This window comes from Melospiza georgiana, chromosome 18 (genome assembly GCF_028018845.1).
Source record: "Melospiza georgiana isolate bMelGeo1 chromosome 18, bMelGeo1.pri, whole genome shotgun sequence".
Classification (NCBI taxonomy): Eukaryota; Metazoa; Chordata; class Aves; order Passeriformes; family Passerellidae; genus Melospiza; species Melospiza georgiana.
In genome coordinates this window covers 12,077,270-12,101,026 of record NC_080447.1, presented here as the reverse complement: position 1 = coordinate 12,101,026, position 23,757 = coordinate 12,077,270, and the positions used below count along the sequence as shown (strand labels likewise).

The following is a 23,757-nucleotide window of genomic DNA, read 5'->3' as shown; positions in this document are numbered from 1 at the left end:
ATGACAATTCCTTCCTAAATTCCTAGAAACAGTCTCCCTTGCCCTAGATACATACACAATTCCTGTGTTGGTAAACACTTCTAAACCTTCTCTAAGATGAAAACCAAACAGGTCAAGGGAATTTCACATTAACAGGTCAAGGGAATTTCCCATTGATCTGTTCAGAAACAAAACTGCCAAAATTCAGTGTTGCTGAATTCAAACACATCCCCTCATCACCAAGCTGAACCATAAAGGCCATGGGTAAAATAAATGTATTTACAGTGGGTAAAATAAATGTATTTACAGTATCAGCCCTAAATCACAAAAAGTTCATTTCAGTTTGTGACATTTGTGGTGTCCCAAGGAATTGTTTTCCTTTCCCTCTACACCCTGACCAGGAGGAAGGAGTGACTGCTTGCTCCCAAACCTGCTCACAGCCACAGGAGAGTCATTCATGGTACAGATATTTCTGCCAATGGTCAGAACACAATCAGAAAGTGCTCACAGGGCATAATTCTGCCTTACCCTGGCCTGTTCTGTGCTACATGAAGCCCTGGATACTTTTCTCCTTGAATTCAAAGGAGATATCAAGGAGAATCTGGGGGATTCAACAGGGACTGGTCTGGTGGATGCTGCTGAATGTCACCCCCCTACTGCAGACCCAGCAGAGCTCAGGACATTTATTTACAGACTTCTGTACTTCCAGTGCCACACAGGCTGTGGTTTACACTACTAATTCCAAAAATCAAAGAAAAGCTGTGGGGGAGCAAGGGAGAGGGAAATATCAAGGTGAAATTCAAGTTCTCCAGACAGTCTGTGGTGTGATTAAATCTCAGAGAGGCTCTGCAGTCAGGCTCCTTTCCTGTTAGCTGCTTACCAATTTGGCATAAAGAACCAAGCAAACAGGTTTTCTCCAAAAGCACTCACAAGGATCATGATGCCAATTCCACCAACTGGCCCAATTTCACTGAAATCCCAAGGCACCTTAATAAAAAAAAACCTTTCTAGGATAACACCATAAAGCAGCAGGGTTTTCCATGGAACAGAAGAGGGCTCCCCCCCTTCAAAAACAAAACCACCAGGAGAAAAATGAAAATGCTATTTATTTTTATGGCTCTGCTTTTTATTTGAACAGTTAAAAAGAAGCCAGCTCTGCACTGGATATTCATCTGATTGGAAAAGCCCTGTGAAACACTGGGCACTTGCTCAGCTGCCACAAAGGAACAGTGACTTGGGAACAGGAGAATGAGAAATGTGGAAAATTGTCTCTGTTAAAACACATCTTATGAGAACAGGTTCAAGCTAAAAAGCAAAGTGAATGGGAGAGAAATCCAGTCCAGCCCTAAGCACAGGGAAAAGGAGCAGCCTTAGCAGCCAATCTTTTTACTATGCCATGAGGTAAAGTGATCATGCCTAAGGAGGGGGGAAAAGAGAGTGAAAGAAAAACCTTAAACTAATCCACTTCAAAAATGCAACCCTGTTCCATGTCATGGGCTGTGGCCTTTACTGATGGCATATCTCAACCACAAGGGACAGAAACTTGAGTACATCTGAAAGCTTCCCTGTCCTGGACAGCACCAAAAAATAATCCTAGAGAATTTTCCCCTCTGCAAGAGCAGCCCTGCACAAGGAATTCATTTTCTTTAAACAGTCCCTGTCTCTAAAAGGCATTAGCAACTCAAAGATTTAAGCAATAACCACTTGTAGCTATTTAACACTACAACACACTCACACTGAACATTAAAAGCCCAATTTCCTTCCAATGCCTGGACCATCTGCAGAATATTTAAGTTCAGCCATCCTCAACACACCCTGTCTGTCACTTCTCAGTTTTCACATATTAACATTTTTCTCTTCCACTCAAACCATGCCCTAGACTGTTTGTAACACAGAGAATGGTTTTGGTTGGATTTTGTGAGGTTGCAAGATGAGCTCTGTATGTGAAAGTTAATGACCACCAGCCTGGAACCCTAAACAGTGGCCACAGGAGAAGCTGGAATTATATCCACAATATTCTGCTTGATTCCACTGGGTAATCAGCACTTGCCAATTAAGCTGGCTTTGAAGACTCATTGAGAGAGGAGCTTCATCAGTGTGTGAAGAAAGGAAATAAAGAGGCCCAGCAGTGTGGGCTGAACAACCCTGAGTAGAATGAGGTGAGAGTGAGTGTTTCAGTAAAGTTCTGGAAGAGACAGGGAGTTTACAACTACACGTAAATTAAGGACCATGCCTGAGTACAGACTGCTGAGAGCATTATCTGAAAGTGTCAGAAAAGAAAAATATAAACCCCTTGCAGGGCTGGGGAGAGGAAATCAGGGTCATTTAAGAATTTAGCCTCACATGGAAATACTACAGATAAAAAGTTGCTACTCCAATGTCTGTGGTTCAATTCCATGCTGGAAATTGGGAGGAGCAGCTCTTGCCATGCCCTCAGCACTGCCAAGTGCTGAGTCCTAAACACTGCAAGACACTGACCTGAATCAAAAATGCTTCAAAACACTCAAATCAAAATATCTCTGCACTATTTATTTTCAATTCTAAGGCTTTGCTGCTGCCCAAGCCACAGATGTTTTATTTAACTCTGCTCAAGTGCAGCTGTAAATCCAGCTCATGTACCATCACATTTCCAATATCCAGCTTTGGAACTGCCTCCTGTGAGTGAAAGCACAACCAGCTGTGTTCCTTGGTGAAGAAGATCAGGGTGCCTGGTTTTTCACTATTTCTGCCAGTTTTTAGTGGAATCAGAGCAGCAAACTGCCAGCAGCACTCACCTGAGCACACCTGCCCAGCTCAGCCTTGCCCAGGTACTGGAATATCTTCAGTGCCAGCTCGTAAGGCAGCTGCACGTCGAAAAAAGGAACCTCATTGATTTCATTCTGGGGAGGAAAAAGGAGAAAATAATTGGTGAGGCTGGTTTAACACACAGCTTGACAGCAGGAGAAGTTACCATGGCATGGAGGAGGAATGGTGTGTCCTCAGGGCCACCACAGCTCCATGAAAATATCAGCTTTGCTGCCTCTCCCCCATTTCATGGCCCTCTAAAGGGCAGAGAAAGGCAGGACACAAGTTCTAGTGAAACAGTTTGGCTAAAGTGCCAAAAAAACCCAATTAATGATCACTTTGAAGACATATGCCCATTGTTAACTTCACCAGCAAGATTTCAATCTATTTCAATCTATTCTCCACCTATGATGGAAAAATGAACAAATATTTTATATAAAACTGAATGGAGATAATGCTGGCTTCTTTCATTACTAATATAAAAATGTTATTTTAATAAGAAATGTTCCTCCTTTAACTAATTGAGCACCTCAATCTAAAAATTGAAGCCAAATTCATCAATTTAAGCTAACAGCTAAATGCAGCTCATAGATTTTTCCTAGATGTATTCTGTTTGGTTTAATTACATAATTATTGCATCTTCTTCATGCAGTTATCACAACAAAGATTTATCTTTGCTGTTATCCTGTCTAGATATTCACAATTTTTATACTCTATAATAGAGAAAGAGCTTAATAATCTGATTCTATTTCTATAATATATTAATTTCTATAATATATATATATATATATTTCTATAATATATAACTATTTCTACATCACCAGTTTTGTTCTGCAGCGTTCTCTCTGGTTTCTGTCCCCCCACAGGTGCTCCTGATCATTGTCCATCAATCCTCATGCACAAAATCAGCTGCTCAGTGTAAACCCACCTCCACTGTTGGCCTTCAGAAGCTCAGGATCATCTCCTGGGGCCTTTGGTCTTTGTTTCTTTGAAGGTCTGGTACCTTTGTGTCTTTGCAGGTCTCTCCTACTGCTTCTCATTCAATTCTGGACCATTTGCAGCACCAAAGTAGAATAGAAGGGATATTCTGGGTTTATTTAAAGCAGTTCCTCAGAGAAATCCCAATATAATGAGACACACTCAGGACAAGACAAGCTAAACACAGGCAAGTGTTTAGGGCATGGGCAATGCTCCCATCAGGTCTTTTATCAACAAAACCTCATTTCACACACACTGGAACCTCCCACTTGATCTGAAGTTCCTTAGAGCAGGAGCTGCAGCCAGCCCTGCTGCTGCCCTCCCTCCTCACCCCCAATTTCCCTGCACAAGCAGCTCCTTGTCCCTGCCCTGTGCTGGGGCCGTGGCTCTGCAGGATCTGTTTTGCTTTGGAGCGCTGTAACTCCCAGCCGTGCCCAGCGGGGACACCCGAGGAAAGCACAAAGGGAGGCTCTCCTTGGCTCCGAGCTGGCCAGAGGTGATCCTGCTCCGCAGCCACCGGGCAAGGGCTGTTAGCTCCGGGCTTTGAGCTCAGGCACGGCAGCAGCACGGGTGAGCTCCTTCCAAACTGGGCTTGACTCGTGTGCAAGAGCAGATCTGGGCTGGCTGGGGGCACACTGGGGTCTCACTGCAAGGAATCAGGGCTGCAGGCACAGCAGTGCTCACACAAGGCTCAGCACCAACGGAGGAAAGGAGGGGGAAAAGAGCAAAAAACTTCCAGGGATCCAGGGCCTGCCCACCCTGCCAGGGAACAATTCCCAATTCCCAATATCCCACCCATCCCTGCCCTCTGGCAGTGGGAGCCATTCCCTGTGTCCTGTCCCTCCATCCCTTGTCCCCAGTCCCTCTCCAGCTCTCCTGGAGCCCCTTCAGGCCCTGCCAGGGGCTCTGAGCTCTCCCTGGAGCCTTCTCCTCTCCAGGTGAGCACCCCCAGCTCTCCCAACCTGCACAGGCTTTTTATAAATTGAGCTGCACAAGGATTTATACCCTGCTTCAAATAAACCCAGAAGTGCCTTTTTTTTCTGCTTTGGTGCTGCAAAGGGTCCAAGTTTAAATGAAGAGTAGCTGTAGAAGAAACCTACAAAGAAGCAAAGGAATGGGGGTTAGGAAGTGCCAAGAGGGGATGATCCTGATTTAGGATCTGAGGTTCTGGAGGCACAGCACAAACTCCTACTGATTCCATTCTGTGAAAAACACCAATCACTTGTTTTTAAAATGTTAAAAGTTTAATACTAATAAAATAGTTATAAAATAGTTAATGTTATAAAATAGTATAAAATAGTTACAAAAATAGTAATATAATTAGAGTAATATTAATTTGGACAATTTGAATTAGGACAATATGAGACAATAGAGGCAAAGAGTTACAGACAGTCCAGGTACCTCTTTCTGGGCAGCAGGAGCCCGAAAAAGGACCCCCGTTAACAGAGGATTAACCCTTAAAAGCAACAGCCTGTTGCATATTCATACACCTCATACATGATGCATAAATTCCATTCAAACACAGGATTCTGTGTGGGCAGTGTCAACTTCTTCCTCTGAATCCTGACTGCACCTTCGAGGTGGGAAGAAGTTCGTTTCTCCTGATAATGGGCAATAAATTCTTTTTCTCTGAAAGACTGAGGTGTCTTGGGGCTGCTATCTCACTGCAAGTCCTTTCTTTAAAAAAAGTACCCTACATAGCATCGTTTCTATATTTTAACTTTTTTTTTTTATAACCCAAAACTCTATTTACCACACTACTTAAGACAATTAATACAGCATTACTTTCTAACACAACACATATAACATTCATTTTAATATTTGTGAAAAGCCAAGCGTAAAATACGCATTTTTCACACATTCTAATGCAATCCTAACATGAGGGGCACAGCCAGGTCTTCCCACACCCCAAAAATTCCTGCAGCCTGTCCTCAGCACAAGGAAGCAGGGATGTTAAGTCAGCACCAGTCTGTCTAAAAGTCTACTGGAATGAGTCCAAAACTCAAATACAACCAGCCCCTCTGAGACAGATTCGGGCTCCTGTGTGCTAATGGAGCACTAATTCTGTAAAATGGATTAATTTGTGCCTTGCAGACAGAAATTTAATCTGTTCCTTTTAATTTTTTTAAGCAAAGAGTAATTAGTCATAGTGAGGTTAGTGAAAACCAAGAAAATTGGTTTCCCCCTTAGTTTTCTTATACTGTAAATAACATCTCTATGGCATTTAGAGGATTTACCAAAGTAACTTTTTTCTGGTTCAGAACTGTATTTAAGACTATTTCCAAATTACCCCCTTTATTTAAAGAATTAAACTTGTTTTCTTACAACGCTGCTGTGTCACAAGGCAGGATATCCTTAATTCCTGCACTCACATCAAATGCCTGAGTAAACAACAAAAAATCTTAAAAGAAAAAAGATATTATTTCATAGAATCATGGCATATCTCGAGTTAGAAGGGACCCTCGAGGATCACCGAGCCCCGCATAGGACAACCCAACAATCCCACCCCGTGCCATTACACAGGACAGGCGGATTCTGAAGGGTTAAAACTTTGTAAAAGGATGTATATTCAGAAGATGAGGTTATAAACAAGCATACAGGAACACAAATTCAATGTCCCCGTTCGCTCGCCGCTCCCAGCGGCTCCTCAGCCGAGCCCTCTCCGTGCTCCGGTACCGGCCCCACCGCGACCCCGCCCGGGGCCCGGCCCGTCCCCGCCGCAGCCCCAGGGCCGCCCCCGGCCCCGCGCAGCCCTACCAGGTCTCGGATCAGCTGTCCCAGCAGATCGTCCCCATCTCCGGCTTCCCCATCCGCGGGTTCCCCGGCGGGCCGGGCGGGCGCCGGGCTGCGGCGGGCCGGGGCGCTGCCGGCCAGCAGCCCGCGGGCCAGCGCCAGGTACCCGGGCTCGGCCGGGGGCTCCCGCGGGCTCTCTCCCGGCCTCTCCGGCGGCTCCTGAGGGGGCTCATCCCGCCGCCGCCGCTTCGCGCCCCCGGCCCGCTCCTCTCGCCGCCGGGGCCGCTCCCGCTCCGCCGGCACCGCAGCCATGGCGGCGGGGCCGGCCCGGCGCGGCACGGAAACCGCGCCCCGCGCCCGCGCGTTCCGCCGCCACAAGGTTCCGCCGCCGCTGCCGGGACCGGGGCCGGTGCCTGGGAATGGAGCCGGTGTTCGGGCCGGGGCCGTCGTTTTGTGGTCGGGGGCCCAGCCTGGCTCTGGAGAGCCGCAGGCGGCCTAGCGGGGCCGCGGGGATGGCAGGGTCGGTCTGGGCTCCGGGGGCCGCTGGGCGCCCTCAGCCCCTTCACAGCCATGGCCGGGGACAGGGCAGGGTCCCGCTGGGAGCCCTCAGCCCCCTCACAGCCATGGCCGGGGACAGGGCAGGGTCCCGCTGGGAGCCCTCAGCCCCCTCACAGCCATGGCCGGGGACAGGGCAGGGTCCCGCTGGGAGCCCTCAGCCCCCTCACAGCCATGGCCGGGGACAGGGCAGGGTCCCGCTGGGAGCCCTCAGCCCCTCACAGCCATGGCCGGGGACAGGACAGGGTCCCGCTGGGCACCCTGAGCCCCACTGGGAGCCCTCAGTCCCCTCACAGCCATGGCCGGTCCCTCAGGGAGAAGCCTTTCCCCACGGTTCAGTTGTTGCCCATGGAAGTGGCCACTCTGAGTGACCGATATGCCACTCTGAGTGACTAATGCACCCCTCTGAGGCCATTTTTCCCTTTCTCTTGGCCATGTCTGAAGCCCAGTGGGTGGGCAGGGATGGCCCCACTGCTGCCGTGCCCACCACACCTGCTGGCAAGGGGTTTTGCTGTTTTTATCACACCCATCTCCTGCGGTCACCACAGCCTGAGAGCTGCCACTTAGATGGTGTTTTGGAGGGGACAAGAAGCTGGCTCTGTTCCTCTCCACTATCAACACACCTTGGTGCTCCAGGGCTGGGTTCAAATGATGCTGAACCGCAGCTGCGAAGCCTCTGCACCTTCAGCCAGTCCAGCTGCCCAGGGAAGCAGAGAGGCCATGAATAGTCAAGTCTTCAGATGATTCCTTGAGGAGCCCTCAGGAATCAGAGGAAACAGAGCAGGTAAGGGATGTGCTGGTGTCAGTCAAATGGTTGGTCCTTCTAGAACAGAGTGTAAAGCACAGCCCATGGTCTCAGCAGCAGCTTGTGCAGTTACCCCCACCCTGGTGTTGAGCTCTGCCTTCCCCACTGGCCACTTGCTGGTTTCTCTCCTCTACAGCTTGCCTGTGCTGTTTATAAAACCCAACTTCACTAACAGGTGTCCAGAAAGAACCCTACCTCGTTTAGGGGAGGAACTCCTGTATGTAGAAACCCTGCAACAGACAGGTGGGTGAATGCTGGCCATGCCTGGCTTGTGTGCTGGACCCCAAAACCCCCTGCCCTGGGCTGAGCCCCCAGCATGGGCAGCAGGAAAGGAGGGGGGGATTCTGCCCCTCTGCCCCGCTCAGGTGAGAGCCCATCTGCAGAGCTGCCCCTGGCTGTGGTGTCCCCAGCATCAGGAGGGACCTGGAGCTGCTGGAGTGAGCCCAGAGGAGGCCATGGAGATGCTCCAAGGGCTGGAGCCAGGCTGGGAGAGAGAGCTGGGGGTGCTCACCTGGGGAGGAGAAGGCTCCAGGCAGAGCTCAGAGCCCCTGGCAGGGCCTGAAGGGGCTCCAGGAGAGCTGGAAAGGGACTGGGGACAAGGGATGGAGGGACAGGACACAGGGAATGGCTCCCAGTGCCAGAGGGCAGGGATGGGTGGGATATTGGGAACTGGGAATTGTTCCCTGGAGTGTGGGCAGGCCCTGGCACAGGGTGCCCAGAGCAGCTGTGGCTGCCCCTGGATCCCTGGCAGTGCCCAAGGCCAGGCTGGACACTGGGGCTGGGAGCAGCCTGGGATGTGGGAGGTGTCCCTGCCCATAGCAGGGGGTGGAATGGGATGATATTTAAGGTCCTTTCCAGCCCAAACCAGTCTGCCATTCTCTGATTTGTTTTCCCTACACAGCAATCACTTGCGGGAACTTAGGGGAGGGGTCTCCCTGGGGTGCACAGGCTGGTGAGCCCTGCCAGAGGTGGGACTGCAGTCCAGAACCTGCCCCTGCAGCAGGACATGGGGCAGCTCCAGGGAGGGTGCAGGGCTGGGGAGATTTGCCAGGAGGTTCACAGCAGCTTCTCTGCAAAGCAGGGGGGGAACGGGGCCAGTTTGGGGTGATTGCTGGCCCAGAGCGAGCCCCCCATCCCATCCCAGGGCTGGTGCGTGCAGGGAGCCCTGCCCGGGGTGCCAGCCCTGCTCCCGTGCCCTGCCCGGGGTGCCAGCCCTGTTCCCATGCCCTGGCAGCCGGGGAGGCCCCGCGGGCCCCGGGTCAGTGCCGGGGGCTGCGCGCTCCTGCCTCGGCCACACGAAATGTGATCCGAATCCGTAATGCTGCGGGTGATGAAATCGGCTCCAGCTCTGTGTAATCCCCTCACTGCCCCCCTGCATCTCCTCGCTGTCCCCTCCTCCAGCCCACAGGCATCTGCAGCCTCGCGCTGTCTCTCTATCCCCACACCATCCCCTCTGTCCCACAGTCCCCTCCATCCCCACATTGTCCCCATACTGTCCCCTCTATGCCCAGTGTCCCCTCTATCCCCACAGTGTCCTCTCCATCCCCATGCTATCCCCTTGATCCCACACTGTCCCACCTTCCTCACACATCCCCTCTATCCCCAAACTGTTCCTCTGTCCCCACACTGTCCCCTCTATTCCACAGTGTCCTCTCTGTCCCCAAATTGTTCCTCCATCCCCACACTGACCCCTCTGTCCCAAGTTCCCCACTGTCCTCTCTATCCCACATTGTCCCCTCCATCCCCACGCTATCCCCCCATTCCTACACTGTTGTTTTGCTGTCCCATCAAAATCCCACTCTCGACACCAGAATCTTCCACCACACAAGCACTGTCCCCTCTACTCCCAGTCCCACACTGTCATTCCATCCCCAGTGTCCCTGCATCCCCATGCTGTCCCATCCATCCATCCATCCATCCATCCATCCATCCATCCATCCATCCATCCATCCATCCATCCATCCATCCATCCATTCCCGTGCTGTCCCACCGAACTCCCACCCACCCCTGGATACCAGAATGTCCCACCACACAAGCACCGTTCCCCCCAGTCCCTCCATGTCCTTCTATCCCCACACCATCACCCGCAGCCCTGTCTGTCCCACCCAACTCCCCCAGCACCGCTGGACCCCAGACCGTCCCGCCGCCCCTCCGCTGTCCCCCTGCCCCCCACCCACCCCCGCGCCGTCTCCGGCTCCCCCCTCTCCGCCCGCGGCCGAGCACCGCCCCGCGGGGGATGATGTAACCCCCGGTCCCCCCCGTGTCCCGCCCGCGTCCCGCCCGCCGCACACTCGGCGGGCTCGGCGGCGAGCGGACGCAGCCATGTGCCCGTGCGCGCTGCGCGGCCCCCCCGCGCCCTGCAGCCCCTGCGGCCCCGGCCGCGCCGCCCGGCCCGAGGCCGCCGCCCGCCGGGTGGCCGCCCGCCTGCGCCGCCTGGGCGATGAGCTGGAGCAGCGGCGCAAGGCGCGGGGCCGCGGCCCCTCGGCCGCCCGCCGCCTGGCCGCCGTGGCGGGGCTGCTCTGCGCGCTCACGCCCGCGGCCGCGCTGGCCTGGCTGATCCGCAGGAGGAGCCTCTAGGGAGAGGGGCGCTGGACGGAGCGGGGAGCAGGCGGGACGCGCAACAGGTGGGCGCGGGACGGGGCGGCCGGCGGGGCTGGGCTCGGCACGGGAGCGGGGGCTTGGCTCGGCTCGGTCCGGCCCAGGGAGCGCGCTGTCCGCGGTACCCGCGCCTCGCCGGGCCGCGGGGGCTGACCGCGGCAGCGCGCCGAGCCACGGGCTGCTCGTGCTGCCGGGGCGCGCCGACCGCTCTCCTTTCCCTACTCCTCTTCCTCTCCCTGGACTGCCTGTGCCAGGTCACACCGACCTGTCGCTCTCACCTCTCCCCTTGTCCCCTCCATCCCCACTTTCCCTCTCTCCTCTCCCCTTTTCCCAGGACTCCTCAAACGCCCCCTTTCCCCTTCCCCAAACTTTTCACGGCTTCCACCCCCGTGGCTCCCCTCCGCCCGCTCCACCCGTGCTCCTGTGGGGCAGTTTGAGCTCAGGGGGAGCCGAGCAGGTCCCGTGTTGCCCCGGCTGCCGGTGCCCCACACACCCGTGCCTGCCAAACCTCCAGCCCTTTTTTGCATGGAGGAACTTTCCCTGTGTCCTGTCATTCCCTGGTGGGCTTTAGAGCCACGGGTGCTGTGGGGCACTGGGTGGTGGAATGTCCCCACTGGACTTTCCAGTGGGGCACCTGGGACATTGGCTCTGTGTTTTGGATAATGCCTTGCCCAGTGTTGGGGGTCCCAAGCCACTGGCCAGGAAAAGCACCCAGGCCCGGTTACTGCTGGTTCTGTGCTCCAGAGCCGCTGAGCAAACGAGCAGCAGGGAAGGGGGACATGCCCGGTCCTGTAACCTTCGTTGTTGCCATCCTGGTGCCAGCTCCGGGGCGTGTGGGGACCGCTCTGCACCCTCAGCCCTGGGAGCACTCAGGGATACTGAGCATATGTGGGGTCGCCTCAGGGATTTTGGGCGCTCTGCGGTGTTCTTTGGGTCGTGGATTTGTCACCACAGACCTAAGGAGCACGGGCTCCTCTTTTGGGTGCTGTAAATTGCATCATAAACACCCCCCAGTGTCTGTCTGTGTCCAGGGCACAGTTTCAGTGCGTGTCTAAATTTCAGCGTGCACTGGTATCCCACCAGCTTGGACAGGGCAGTGTGGAAGGAAAGTCAGGTTATCAGAGAGTTTCAGAGTGAGGTTTTGCAGCAGGTCTGTGTGTTTGCACTGTGTGTGTGCACTCTGTGGGGGGGCATTGTTGTCATCCATCCGAGCCACAACTGCTGTGTCTGGCGGGAGGCTCCGCTGGTCACCTCTGGAAAGCTTTCTTTGAAACAAAAGCAGAGGAGAACTGTGGGCTTTTGGTGAATTGAAGCCTCAGTTTCTATAAAAGCAGGCCCTGGATGGTGCCTCAGAGGTGGTGTCAGTGGTGTGGGACTGTGGTCGGGAGCAGAGCAAACACATCTCTCCCTCCCCGTCAGTTTGTGGCAAGTTTGGTTCCAGTGTTTGGAAGCAAACCCACCCGTCTGCCTTGCTGGCCTCTCTGAGCACAAACAGAGCTGAAATCCAAGGGGGAACGGCGGTGATCTCCCTTATCTAATGTCTCAAATGTCCATTTCTTTCTGACAAGCCAGGGAAATTCCTCCCTGCCCAGTCTGGGACTGTGTCCCAGGCAGAGGAGGTGGCAGGTGAGCGGGGCTGGCACAGGGAGCCTGTCAGCTGGCCCCGGTGATCCATGCACAGACTTGCTGGCAATCCCACGAGGCCAAAGCTGGTTGGGGTATTAATTTTTGTGCAGGTTTATCGGGCAGACACTATTCTTTTCCCCCCAATCTCTTGTGCTGTTGATCCTGGAGTGCTCACTTCCATTTCTGCCCACCAGTTGCTTTTAAATGGCTTTGATGAGAGGCTGTGGAAAAGCCAAGCATTATCCCGGGCGCCTCCGAGGCGAATTCCATGGGCAGCACCGTCCTGCCCCTGGCTTCAAAGGCGGCCACAGACAGTGCTGAGCTGCCTCCAAATGCTCCTGGACACAAACACACATGTAAGGCTGAAAAGGAGCTCCTGGTGTGTGATGGGAAGCGGTTTCAGGGATAAAGGCACAGATGAACAGGCTGGTGACACTCCTGGCTGTCCCTGTGTGCAACCTGTCCCACTCCTGCCACGCTTCTGAGGCACAAGTGACCAAGCTGCAGATGAAAATACAATGCAAGGCCAGAATAATTAACTGTGTCATCTGCACCTCAGTTCCTCGGTTATTCTGGCCATTAATAATCTTTTCATCCTGAGCAGTAATTTGCTTTCACCAGTGGAGGTTTCTGACAGTCTGCAGTGTCTCGGAGCCCCAGTGACAGTGCAGTGAGCTGGGTTAGCCTTGGAGATGAGGTAAGACAGTGTTTGATTACCTCAGCAGAGTATTTCTGAACAAATCAGGCGTTTTTATGCCATCCTCAGAGAAGTCTGCAGTGACAATAACATTGTCCTGCAACAAGCTGGGAAGTCCAGCCTCTAACCACTTGTGATCTTTGGATTTCATGGAAAGGCTGGTAAGAGGAGAGTAACTTGTACAGTTAATGAGTGCCCTGCAGAGTCAGCCTTTGTCTCGTGATCTGGTGCTTGCAGAAGGAATGGAGAGAAGAGGAAAAGGCCAGTTTCAGCTTGGGTTATTCCTCGAGTTCCCCTCCTGCTTTTCCAAGAGGCTCTGAGCGCTCTGAGGCAGGAGGTTGGTGCTTGTCCCCTGAGCTCTGTGTGGCCTCTCACAGCAGCACAGCTCAGGGAATAATCCCGTGCTCTAGGGACCCCCTCCTGCTCCCTCAGCCCTGGCTGATGGCAGTGGAGCAGGACTGGGGCTGTGACCAGCTTGCATCTGCAGACCCTGCCTGGGATTTGGGATGGATGCTTTGCAACTGGTAGTTGTAATATGTAATCTGACATCACCTTGAAACATCCAACCAGGGCATGAAGGATAGTTGTCAGGTGCCAGTTTGGCATACAGTGTCACTTGTATTTCGCTCTGTTAGTTCAGGAGTGGCAGTCTATTAAAATCAAACCCTGCTTGTCCCTGCCAGCTCCACCAGCCTGGTTCCGTGCCCACTGTGTTGCCAGGAATTCCCCCCACTGTTTGCTGCGAGGTTCATGCAGAGCCACTCTGTCCAAAGTCTCGGTGCAGTTAATTATCTGCATTAAAACTGGCTTGATAAGATTTCTGGAGGTGTCCCACTGAGCCGTGCAGGAGAGCAGAGCAAACGAAGGACCAGAGGCAGTGGAGATGCAGAGAGCTGGTTCTGCACCAGGACAGACATCCAGCCTCGTGCACGCCGTGTGTGTCCCTCATACAGAGAGGCAGGCTCTGTTGTTTATCCTCCTGGATCAGGAAAAAGCCAGCCCTTCCCAGCGGCAAGCATCCTGCTCCAAAAAGCCAAAGGTCCCTGCCACCCTCGCCCCAGCCTCGCAGTTAAATTGAAGAAAGAAAACCTTCAGCATTAATTCTCCCGACAAACAAACATCAGAGTTTGCACAAACAAACAGCAGCCCAGGAACGGCTCATTCCACGGGCGGACTGAGGCCAAGCAGGACGGTCTTTGTGGGAGGATTGGAGCCCAAATGTATTTTTTTACTGTCTAGGTTCTCTACTCTTCCTATACAAAGATCTCCCGGACAGACTATTCTTCCCAGTTCGTTTCTAGCGCTCCTGAACCCCCTCGTAATTGTTTTTTGGTGTTCCAAGTTGCCCTTGCACCTCCCGCGGCGATGCTAATGAAGTGTGAGTGTACACGGATGGGGCTGCTGGGGAATTTGACAGGGCTGGTGCCCAGCCCTTGTTCCCTCATTAAGCTGCTGCTGCGCGGGGACGGCAGCGACTGTGCCTGGTTTAGTCCCTGCCTCCAGCGCGCCCTCAGCCATCCAAGCCCTTGGATATATTTTTCCCTTTCAATATATCAATAACTGTTATTTTGTTTATTAGCAGTGGGACGTGTGCCAAGCCAGCGGCCCCTGTAATCCCTTTAAATGGAGCGGTTCCATGCTGACACAGTAGCCGTGAGCAGAACTCCTTTTTCCAGCTGCAGCTCAAACTCTGCTCTGGCTTCGTGCAGGTGCTGCCCAAAGGTGGCTTCTCCTCCCCTCCCTGAATAAAAATCACTCAGAGAAGTGCTAAGAGACACAGGACCCCCCTACCCGAGTCGTTTCATGCCCATCCCACTCAGCATCCATGAGAAAAGCAGCTTGTTTTTTTTTTGGGAAAGCTCTGGGATAAGGCTGGAGAATTCCAGATAATCGAGTAGTGTTAAAGCACCGGGATGTGGCCAGGTTGGCTGAGGTGGTTTTGTAACCAGAGCCATTTGTTGTCTCATAACCTCATTGCTTCCTTTGTGCAATGGTTGAGAGCAACTTTCTGAGCAAAATCTGCCTCTCCCTAAATGCCCAGGCACAGAGGGATACACCACCAAAGGGAATGTCAGTTCCCATGAATAAATTTCAGTGGAAGCGAATTTTTCCTTATCGTTCCCATCCATGTTTCCAATAGACACTGCACTTTTCATACAGGCGCTCAGCCATAATTCCTTTTATTTTATAAGGAAATGAAAATGTTGATAGTTGTGGACAGTTTTCCCCCAAAGTTTCAGCTTTTAAAGAATGGCACATAAAATAATCCATTTTTCAGCAGCTCTGCAGAAGGGATATGCTGGTTCTCTTTCCAACTTACTATCCACCCCAGTACAAATGGGAGGTAGTTTGGCTTTCCTCAGCCTTTTTCAGACCCAAAGTACCAAATTTTGCTCTGTCTGCTGAGTGCCTATTGTGGGAAATTTGGAGTAACTCCACTGGAGTCAATTGGGTTGCCCTGGATTTACGGTGCTATAAATGAGATCAGAATTGGCTCAAAGTATATTCCATTAATGAGTCAGATACTGGCAATGCAGCCAATATGCACCCAGAAATGGCTTTAACACAGCCTAGGATATTCAAAATTGGTTTATTGAGAGATGGGCTCAGGGCCAGAATTCTGGGGTTCTCTTTTATTCTTTCCATGAAATTCACCTTCCTGCAGAAGGCCAGCACGAGGCTGATGCAAAACTTAAGAGCCATTTAAGCCCTTAGAATGGGGCTTGTGAGATGCATAAACATTGTGCTGAGCTCTTTGCCTGCCCTGGAGCAGATTTATCGCTTGGAGTTCAAGATGTTCTAGGATTTATCAACTTTTACAGGTTTTTATAGATTTTCTATACGTTAAGTGACACAGAGAGACAGTTTGTAAAATACAGCGACACCACGGATGATCTGTTGCCAGCCACGGGTGGCACAGCAGGACAAGGGTTCAGAGCTTGGCAGCTGGGAGTGCTGCTACAGGAGAAATAATAAATAAGGATTAAATGGTTTTGCTGTGGAGGAAATCCTTTAATCAACTCCTGGACTCTTTATTCCGGTGTAACTTGAGTAAATATCTCACCTCTTGGAGTGGAGGCAGCCACATTGCTTTGTACAGTGCCACACTCACAGCCCAGCTGTGCCCTGCTCTGGGGGATTCTGGCATTTCTGTGGGCAGTGAGGTACCAGATCCCCTCCTGGTGATGTTTCCCAGTTTGGAGGAGCCCGTGGTGCTGTGTGCCTGTCCCTGAGCACACAGGGAAGCAGGAGAGCTGAGCAGGGGCCATTCCAAGCCAGGGGCTATCCCTGGAGCTCTGCATTGACTCCCTGTGCCCAGCTGCTGGTTTTGTGTAGCTGTGTTTGTCCCTCCCCACACAGCAAACACCTCTCCTATTTACCTTGTGCCAAAAGAGCCAAACAGCTCTGCTAAAGCACTCTGGGACACTCCAGCACTTCCAGAGGGCAGCTGGGATGTGGGAGATGGAGCCTGGAGGAGCAGCAGCCCTGGGATGGGGCTGGCTGGCAGCCTTGGTCACAGCCATGCTGGAAATGTGCTTCACCTCTGGAGGTTCATCCTGGCCTTCCTCCTTCCTGCCATTCCCAGTGGTGCCTCAGATTCCCTGAAACTGGAAAGCAGGGTTGGAATGAGGGGCTGGAATTGCCACATCCTGCGGGCAGCTGGGATAAAGCAGACGTGGTTCAGGAACCAGAGACGTTCCAGGGATAGGGAAAGGTCACAGCCCCAAGGCTGTGCTTGCTCTCAGGCCCAGGGGCAATCCCTGGAGTCAGGAGTTGGACTGATGATCCCCGTGGGTCCCTTCCCACTCCGTGATTCTGCTCAGAGTCCGTGGCAGCACCACAATTCACCTCAGTCCCTGGAGCCCATCCCATCCCATCCCATCCCATCCCATCCCATCCCATCCCATCCCATCCCATCCCATCCCATCCCATCCCATCCCATCCCAGGCCGTCTCCTTCCCGCTGGCACGGCCAGGGCGGGACAGAGCGAGGGGAGGGATTCCGGAGCAGGACAGAGCGAGGGGAGGGATTCCGGAGCAGGGCAGAGCGAGGGGAGGGATTCCGGAGCAGGGCAGAGCGAGGGGAGGGATTCCGGAGCAGGGCAGAGCGAGGGGAGGGATTCCGGAGCAGGACAGAGCGAGGGGAGGGATTCCGGAGCAGGGCAGAGCGAGGGGAGGGATTCCGGAGCGGGGCAGCTCAGGATGTGCCCCGGAGCTCCCGGCCGGCCCTAATGAGCTGTGCCTTCATTGCTGCTGCACTCGCACCGCCAGCGAGTCCCCCGTGTCCCCGCGGTGACATCACCTCATCCCGGCTGCCGTGGAGATTTCTCCGTGCCGGATCTCTCGCTGTCACTGCCTGCACACGAGATATCCACGGCATCTGCCCCAGCCAGGGCTGCCATCAACAAACTGAGGGACAAACGCTGGGAAATGGGGATTTCATCGCAGATGCCCCTTGGGCACCTCTCCTGCTAATTTGCACTTAGATGGGTGCCTTTCTCTGAGCACTTTATTAATTAAGGCTCGCAGCCCACCTGTGAGGCAAGGAAGTTATTAGTGCCCTCATTTTCCAGCAGAACTGAAAGCAGTGGTTTGCCCCAGGCCACAAATCTAATCAGTGGCAGAGGCAGGGATGAGTGAGTTCTTGCAGTCTCCTGTGATACTCCGTGCACCCCACTGCCTACCTGGAACGAATTTAATGGCTTCCCTAAAAGTTCACATTTTTGTTAAAGGGATGTAAATGAAGATGGAGCACCCAAAAGGAGCCTTGCAAGGGGCAGAGCTCCCAAAAATCTGCAGTAAAAGGCATCATCTTCTGACTGAGCCACAAACCCTCCTCCCCATAAACTCCACACTTCTTGTCTGTAAATTTAGTAGGAGGGTTCAAGCATAAATTTAAAAGAAGCTTTTATTGTACCCAATGCATCAACATAATTAACACCCATCCCCATTCTTTTGCTTTCCTAGGCTGGAACAAACCCTGTGCCCTTGGAGAAAATTGTTTCCCCTTTTCCTCCAGGGAATCCAGAGGCTGAGCAGCAGCTGTGAAGAGTGGAGAGAAAGAAAGAAGTGGGAGATGCTGGAAGTGCTTTGGGCGACGTGAGAAGGAGGATTTGCCCGGAAGGAGCTGTTCAAGGGCCCAGCAGCAAACCAGAGACACAAAACCTGCTTATATATAGAAGAATGTAACCCCTGTGTATGCAGACGTGGACGCGTGCATGCCTTGTCGAGAGCGTAAGCGACATTCCCTGTAGATCAGATCGCTGCTGTGAGCAGCCCTGCTCCCGCAGGCCGGGCCTGGCACTGCTGCTGGCCCTGCCGGACACCACCCCCTGCCCTGCTGACCCGTTTCTGCAGCAGGATGAGGAGGAGTCTCTACACCCACATTTGGTGATCCTGGGAATCCCAAACGTGCTGCCCAGGCGCGGCGGGAGCGGGTGCGGAGCGGCTCGGACAGCGGTTTGTGTGTGTAAATATTCATGCTCTGGCACCAGGGGAGAGCAGCTTTCCTATGACTTTAGTTTCTCTGGTGCTACATTTAATATTTGTCTGGGGCTAAACTGCCTCTCTGTGGTGCTACAGTTTCCCCAAGAGGATGTTCTGAAACGTGGGACAAGGAAAGATCTATTTTGGTTATTGATATTTATACACAAGATAGCAAAAAAAATAAGACTTGTTGAGAAGGTGCTATTTTTTTTTTCTTTCTTTCAATCTCTGCAGAAACTAAGACAAAACAAATAATCTACCCCAGAACTTTATAAAACTCCTTTTCTTTGGAGCAGTTCTTTTTTCTTTTTGACAGTGTGGAGCTTGGGAAGCAGCAGGCACTGAGGTGGAAAGGACACAAGGCCCTTTCCACTGCAGTGTGCACATCAAAGTCTGCTAGAGCAGCACTTTCTGCAGCTCCAGAGCTGGGAATTCTCCTGCACGGTGATTTATTCAGTCCCACACCCCCCTGAACCAGGGAAGAGAACTCTTATCCACACTGATCACTAGAGCAGGGGATAACAGCAGAACTTGGCCTTAGAAGTCAAAGGGCTTTTTTCAGTCTAGTACTGAGCACTTTTTTCCTTGCAGCCAAAACTACCTGACAGATTTCGGGTACCTTCCACGTACAGCAACCTGTGCACAGTTTTTTAGAAACATTTTTCCTACCTTCAGATATTTGCACCAGAAAATTGACCCGACCATGGCAGGGAGGGCATTTTCAAAGGCATAAAGGAATGTTAGAACCCGATTTCTGAAGGAAATTTGGCTCTTTTAAAAATACTTCCCACCCCTCACCCAGCCCAGGAGGAACCCGAGTGGCCTCTGTGTCCAGTCAGACCCTGCATTTTCCACTGCTGCAGGAGAAATGTTTCTAAGCAATCTGAAAGCTAAATTCTCCCTTTATCAAATATTCACTGCAGTGTTTTGGGCCCCTGCACACATTTTCCTGGCTGATATTGATCCAAGTCAATGGTTCCTAGTGAGGAGCCTTGCCCTGCCTTGGTGATGTGCAGTGTTGGGAGGGGTGGTGTAGCTCTGTGTAGTCTGTCTGTCCATACCCTTGGGGTGGTCTCAGAGCCACAGGGACCAGTGAAACATTTTCCTGCCATTTCTGCCCTGATGCTCAGTAATCCTCAGCATCCTGAACCCCTTCCCAGCTCAGTCTCATACAGTAACAAAAGGAGGAGCCTCAGCTGATTCCAGCAGTGCTGGGCAGAGCCTTAAAAATACCAATTTCTGGAAACCCCTGGAAATGTGGGAGTGAAATTGTGCCTGTGGAATTGCACAATCCCACTTGAACAGGAACCATGGATGTGCCACTTGGCTTAGGGCACATCCTCCCCAGGCCTGGCTCACATCCCCCAGAGGCTCTCCCACACATCCCTCACCTCTATCAGCTCTGAATGTAATAAATTTCTCACCTGGAAGAGGCATTATTCCATTTCCCTGTGCACACAGCTGGCACTGCCCTTTCTCTCTGCTGCCCTGGCTGTTGGGTGCTGCTCCCAATGTTCCAATTCCCTTGGAGCAGCACAGCCAAGGAAAAGGAAGGGAGATTCTGTCCTCCCCACCTCGGGAGAGTCCCCAGATCTGTGATCAGCCCCAGTGCAGGGATTGGCTGATCTCCCTCAGTCCCAACCCTCCCTGGACAGGCTTGGCTGTGAAAATCCCCAAAACCTCAGAGCTCCTCAGGGGCTCCAAACAGGCAGCAAAAAATGTTAAAGGACTTGTCCTGCCCAGCCTGGAGCAGCCACATGGATGGTGCTTCCCAAGAGCAAACCAGTCTGGTACCCCAAACTCTGCCTTGGTCCTGGTTTGCTTCACTTCTGTAGTTCCAAACTGGATGTTTTGCGTGAACTGAGGGTGAAGTTTTGGAGTTTTGTAGCCAGAATTCCCTGTACAGAACTGGAATTCCTTGTTGAGGGTATGGATTTGTCAAAGCCTTACATTTTGTGGTGTAATTGCTATCCTTGAACGCCTCCATTTTTTGACAAGGAGTGTTTTTATCCTTTCTACAAGATCTGCTTTCCCCCTGGTTGGTGTTTGCACGGAAAGGGGAGGGTGCTGTGAGCTCCCTGGCAATTCCCAGTCCCCTCCTGAGGGCAGGAAACCGGCACAGTTCCCCTCTGGCCCTTTTGTTTTCTCCCAGCAGCCGAGCAGTCCCGGGCTGGGTCAGCTGGGAGGGCCCTCTCGGGTTTCAGAGCTCGCTGATGAGCTCATGGTGTGCGCACAGCACGGCTGGGAGGGAGCTCTGCATCAATCTTTAAAGCAGTTCTCTGCCAGGGCAGCTCCCTGCACAACCTGCAATTCCATATTCCAAGGGAAAAGAGCAGCCTGGTGTGGGCTGCTGCCACCTGCTCCAACTGCAGCTCTGGGCAGTGAACTCACAGCAATGCTGGGTTATCCCAGGGCAGGCCTTGGCCCAGGAGCTCCACGTTCCTTCCCTTTCTCCTTTTCCAGCAGGTAAAAAAGCTGGGATGGGCCCAGGCCTCCTGTGCCACAGCCTGGAGTGCCCAGGAGGGGCAGAACCAGAGCAGGGAGCTGGCAGTGCCCAGGGTGATCCCATCTGCTCCTGCTTCAGAGACAGAGGCAGGAATTCCTCTGAGCCAGCCCACTGCTAAAGCAATTCCCTTAAATCCTCCTTAAACACTTCTTGAATCAGCTCCATCTGACCTGTGAGTATGTTTTGTTTCTGTAGCACAGGAAAAGTTACAAAGGTCTCTTAAACCCTCAGCGTGAGCAGAAGCAGTTCCTGCTGTTGAAATCCATCACAAACTGAACTGGTTAAACTGGTGCAGTCTGCCCATAGAGTCTGGAATGAGGCATTCCCAGCTGGAAAACTGCACTGCCCTGTGAAAATTGTCCTGAGGACAGAACAGCCCAAATACTCAATTTTCCTACACCACATCTGTCCCTGCTCTCCACAGCAGCCTGGTGTGTGCAGAACAGACTGAGGCTGAATCCTGACACTCTGTCCATGTCCAGCCCTCCTGACTGGATCCCAGCTCCCCAGCAGGTGCTCAACTTTCCCTGCAGCCACTTTGCTCCCAGCAAAATCCATTTTCAATCCAGGCTTCAAACTCAGCCTGGTTCTTGTGTGACTTTGCTGTGTGTGAGCTGAACTTTCCATCTCATCACAACAGTGAGGAGACTCTGGCCATGCCAGTTCCAGATCCAGGGGCTGAGGGAATTGGGAATTCCATGGGAACTGGGATTCCCTAGGACCAGCAAATCTGGAAAGAGGAGAGGGATCCTCACCTGCTGCTCCTGCCCTGGGTTTTTACACCACAAAATACAATTTATTTATTTTTTTCTAATATTTATTTGAGTACAGGAGTGAATTTTGATGTGACTTCAGTGTCCACTCCGAGGGAATTACTGAAGTGCTTGAATTTCCCAAGGTTTTTAATATTTACAGGAAGAGACTTTGGAGCTTGATAAATATTCACTGAAAGCATCTGAGGATCAAATAGCCATTAATTAGTTACACCATTATTAATTACACCTTTATTAGTTACTCCATCAGCAGTTACAGGTGGCAGCAAGCAGAGCAAACCCAGCTGCAGTGGGATTGAATTCCCTGGGTTTTTACAGCATCCCTTTTCCAGTCATCCACCAGTTTATCCCAAAACCCTCCCATCCTCCTTAATCCTGAGGCCACTGGGAATTCTCCAGTCTCTGCCAGGGGCACTGCCCAGGGAATGCCAGGCAGGGAATGCCCAATTCCTGGCATTTTGCTGATCCAGAACCATTGGGATGAAATCCAGCAGGGTCACTGTGCAGGTTTCCCCTCACCAAAGCAAGGGCAGGGCCTGTGCTCGGAGTTCCTGGAGCTCCAGGAGGCTCCTGGTCCTGGCTGGATGGGGCTTCTCTCTTTTGTAAAAGGAATTTCATATGCTGAGACTCTTTGTACATATTTATAAGGAATTTATTAAAAAAAAAAAAAGAAAAATAACTGTTCAATGGCAAAAAAAAAAAGGCTCTGAGTTTTATTTCCTCTCTCTGGGGAATTTCCTTCCACAGCCTTCCCTGTTTTCCCATGGAAATCAACAATCATTGGAACTGAAGTTTCCCCTGGATGTTTTTGGTCATGTTCTAGGAGAAGGTAGGACCATCCTCCCAAAAAAAAAAAAAACAAACCCAAAATTTAAGAATGCAAACCCACACTTTGCCTTTGATTTCCTGCCTTGCCACCAATAAAAACTGAATTTTGAAGCAGTTATCCACACTTTCCTACTGAGCTTTTCCTACACTCCTCCAAACACATTATCCAGGAGCAATTAGGGAAAAAAATTCAGAATGAGAAGCAGCTTTTCAAACAGTTTGAAAGCAGAAACACCAAGCCTTGGGTTCCCTAGCACTGCAGTGACACTGAGGCCTTTGAGAACCTCCCTGCCCATGGAATCACTGATTTCCCTTTTCCTGGTTAATATTCCAGGCTATCACACACCACATTTGTTATGCCCAATGAAAAATTGCTCCCTGCCATTCTGAGCTCTCCCATCCCAAAGACAGGGAGCTATTCCCATTGCAGGGAGCAAAGGGATTCCTTGGCTCAGTTCTCCACTTTCACAGGGTCCATTAGACAAGAATTTGACATCACTTTGGTTTGGAAATTAAAGCTTTTCCTGCTCTGCTTCCCTGGAGCTCCCAAGCCAGGTTTGGACTCTGCCCAGCTTTCACCACTCCTCAGCCACTCTGAGCTTATTTCCACAGAAATGTGGAGCTTCACTCCTGCTCCCATCAGCTCTGTTGGCTTTAATTCCTCCCTGTGGAGTCTCCAGCAGCACAGCCAGAACCTCCTTCCCTCAGGAGCCTCCTCCTGCCGATGCTCAGGTGGGGCTGTCACCTTCAGCCAGGTCCATGGCAATGAGCTGGGGATGCTGCTGCTCCTCAGGGTGGTTTGGGGACAGGGAAAGCTCCAGGACAAACAGCAGCTCCTCCCTCCAGGGCTTGTGCTGCTGGAGAAGCTCAGCAGAGAGCTCAGCCACAGGGATTGGGTAATTCCTGTTAATTCCTGCCAGGGATCTCCTCCATCAGGAGCTCCTGCTGGAGCTCAAGGCTCTGGTTTGCCCTGCTGGAGGAGCACAGGGCAGGGACACTGAGCTTGTGAGATGCTCTTAGACAGGTGCTGCATTTCCATCCAGACAAACCCAACTCAACTTCAGCCTCCCTCTGCTCTCCCCAGAGACTGGGAAATCAGAAAGTTTCAACATGAAAATGAAAGAGGAAGAACATTTCCAGGGAAAGGAGGTGTCATTTCCAGCTCCACCGGCAGGGTCCTTCCCAAGTTCTCTGTGATTCTCCTAAGGTGACAGCACGTGACATTTGTGACATCAACTGGGAAATGACATTTCTGCAACTGCAGATGTGGACATGAGTTCTTGGGAAGAGTTCTCAGAGAGAGATGCTGTGTAATTCTGTAAAGTGATGGATTCAGGGAATGCAGGGCCAGGGGATGTGGAGCTCCTGAGCCAGAGCACAGCTTTGTTCAGCACTCACAGCTCCCCCGC

The 23,757-nt window shown here is 52.2% G+C and overlaps 1 protein-coding gene across 1 annotated transcript in view; it reads right to left on the bottom strand.

The window, feature by feature from the left end:
* FBXW8 (F-box and WD repeat domain containing 8) overlaps positions 1 to 6,786 on the bottom strand; it is a 61,036-nt gene extending 54,250 nt beyond the window's left edge. Inside the window, exons 1-2 of the mRNA XM_058037260.1 lie at positions 6,499 to 6,786; positions 2,754 to 2,858 (exon numbers count right to left, since the gene is read on the bottom strand). Coding sequence (XP_057893243.1) covers positions 2,754 to 2,858; positions 6,499 to 6,786 — 393 coding nt within the window. The remainder of the gene's footprint in view (positions 1 to 2,753; positions 2,859 to 6,498) is intronic.
* Positions 6,787 to 23,757: the final 16,971 nt, after the last annotated feature.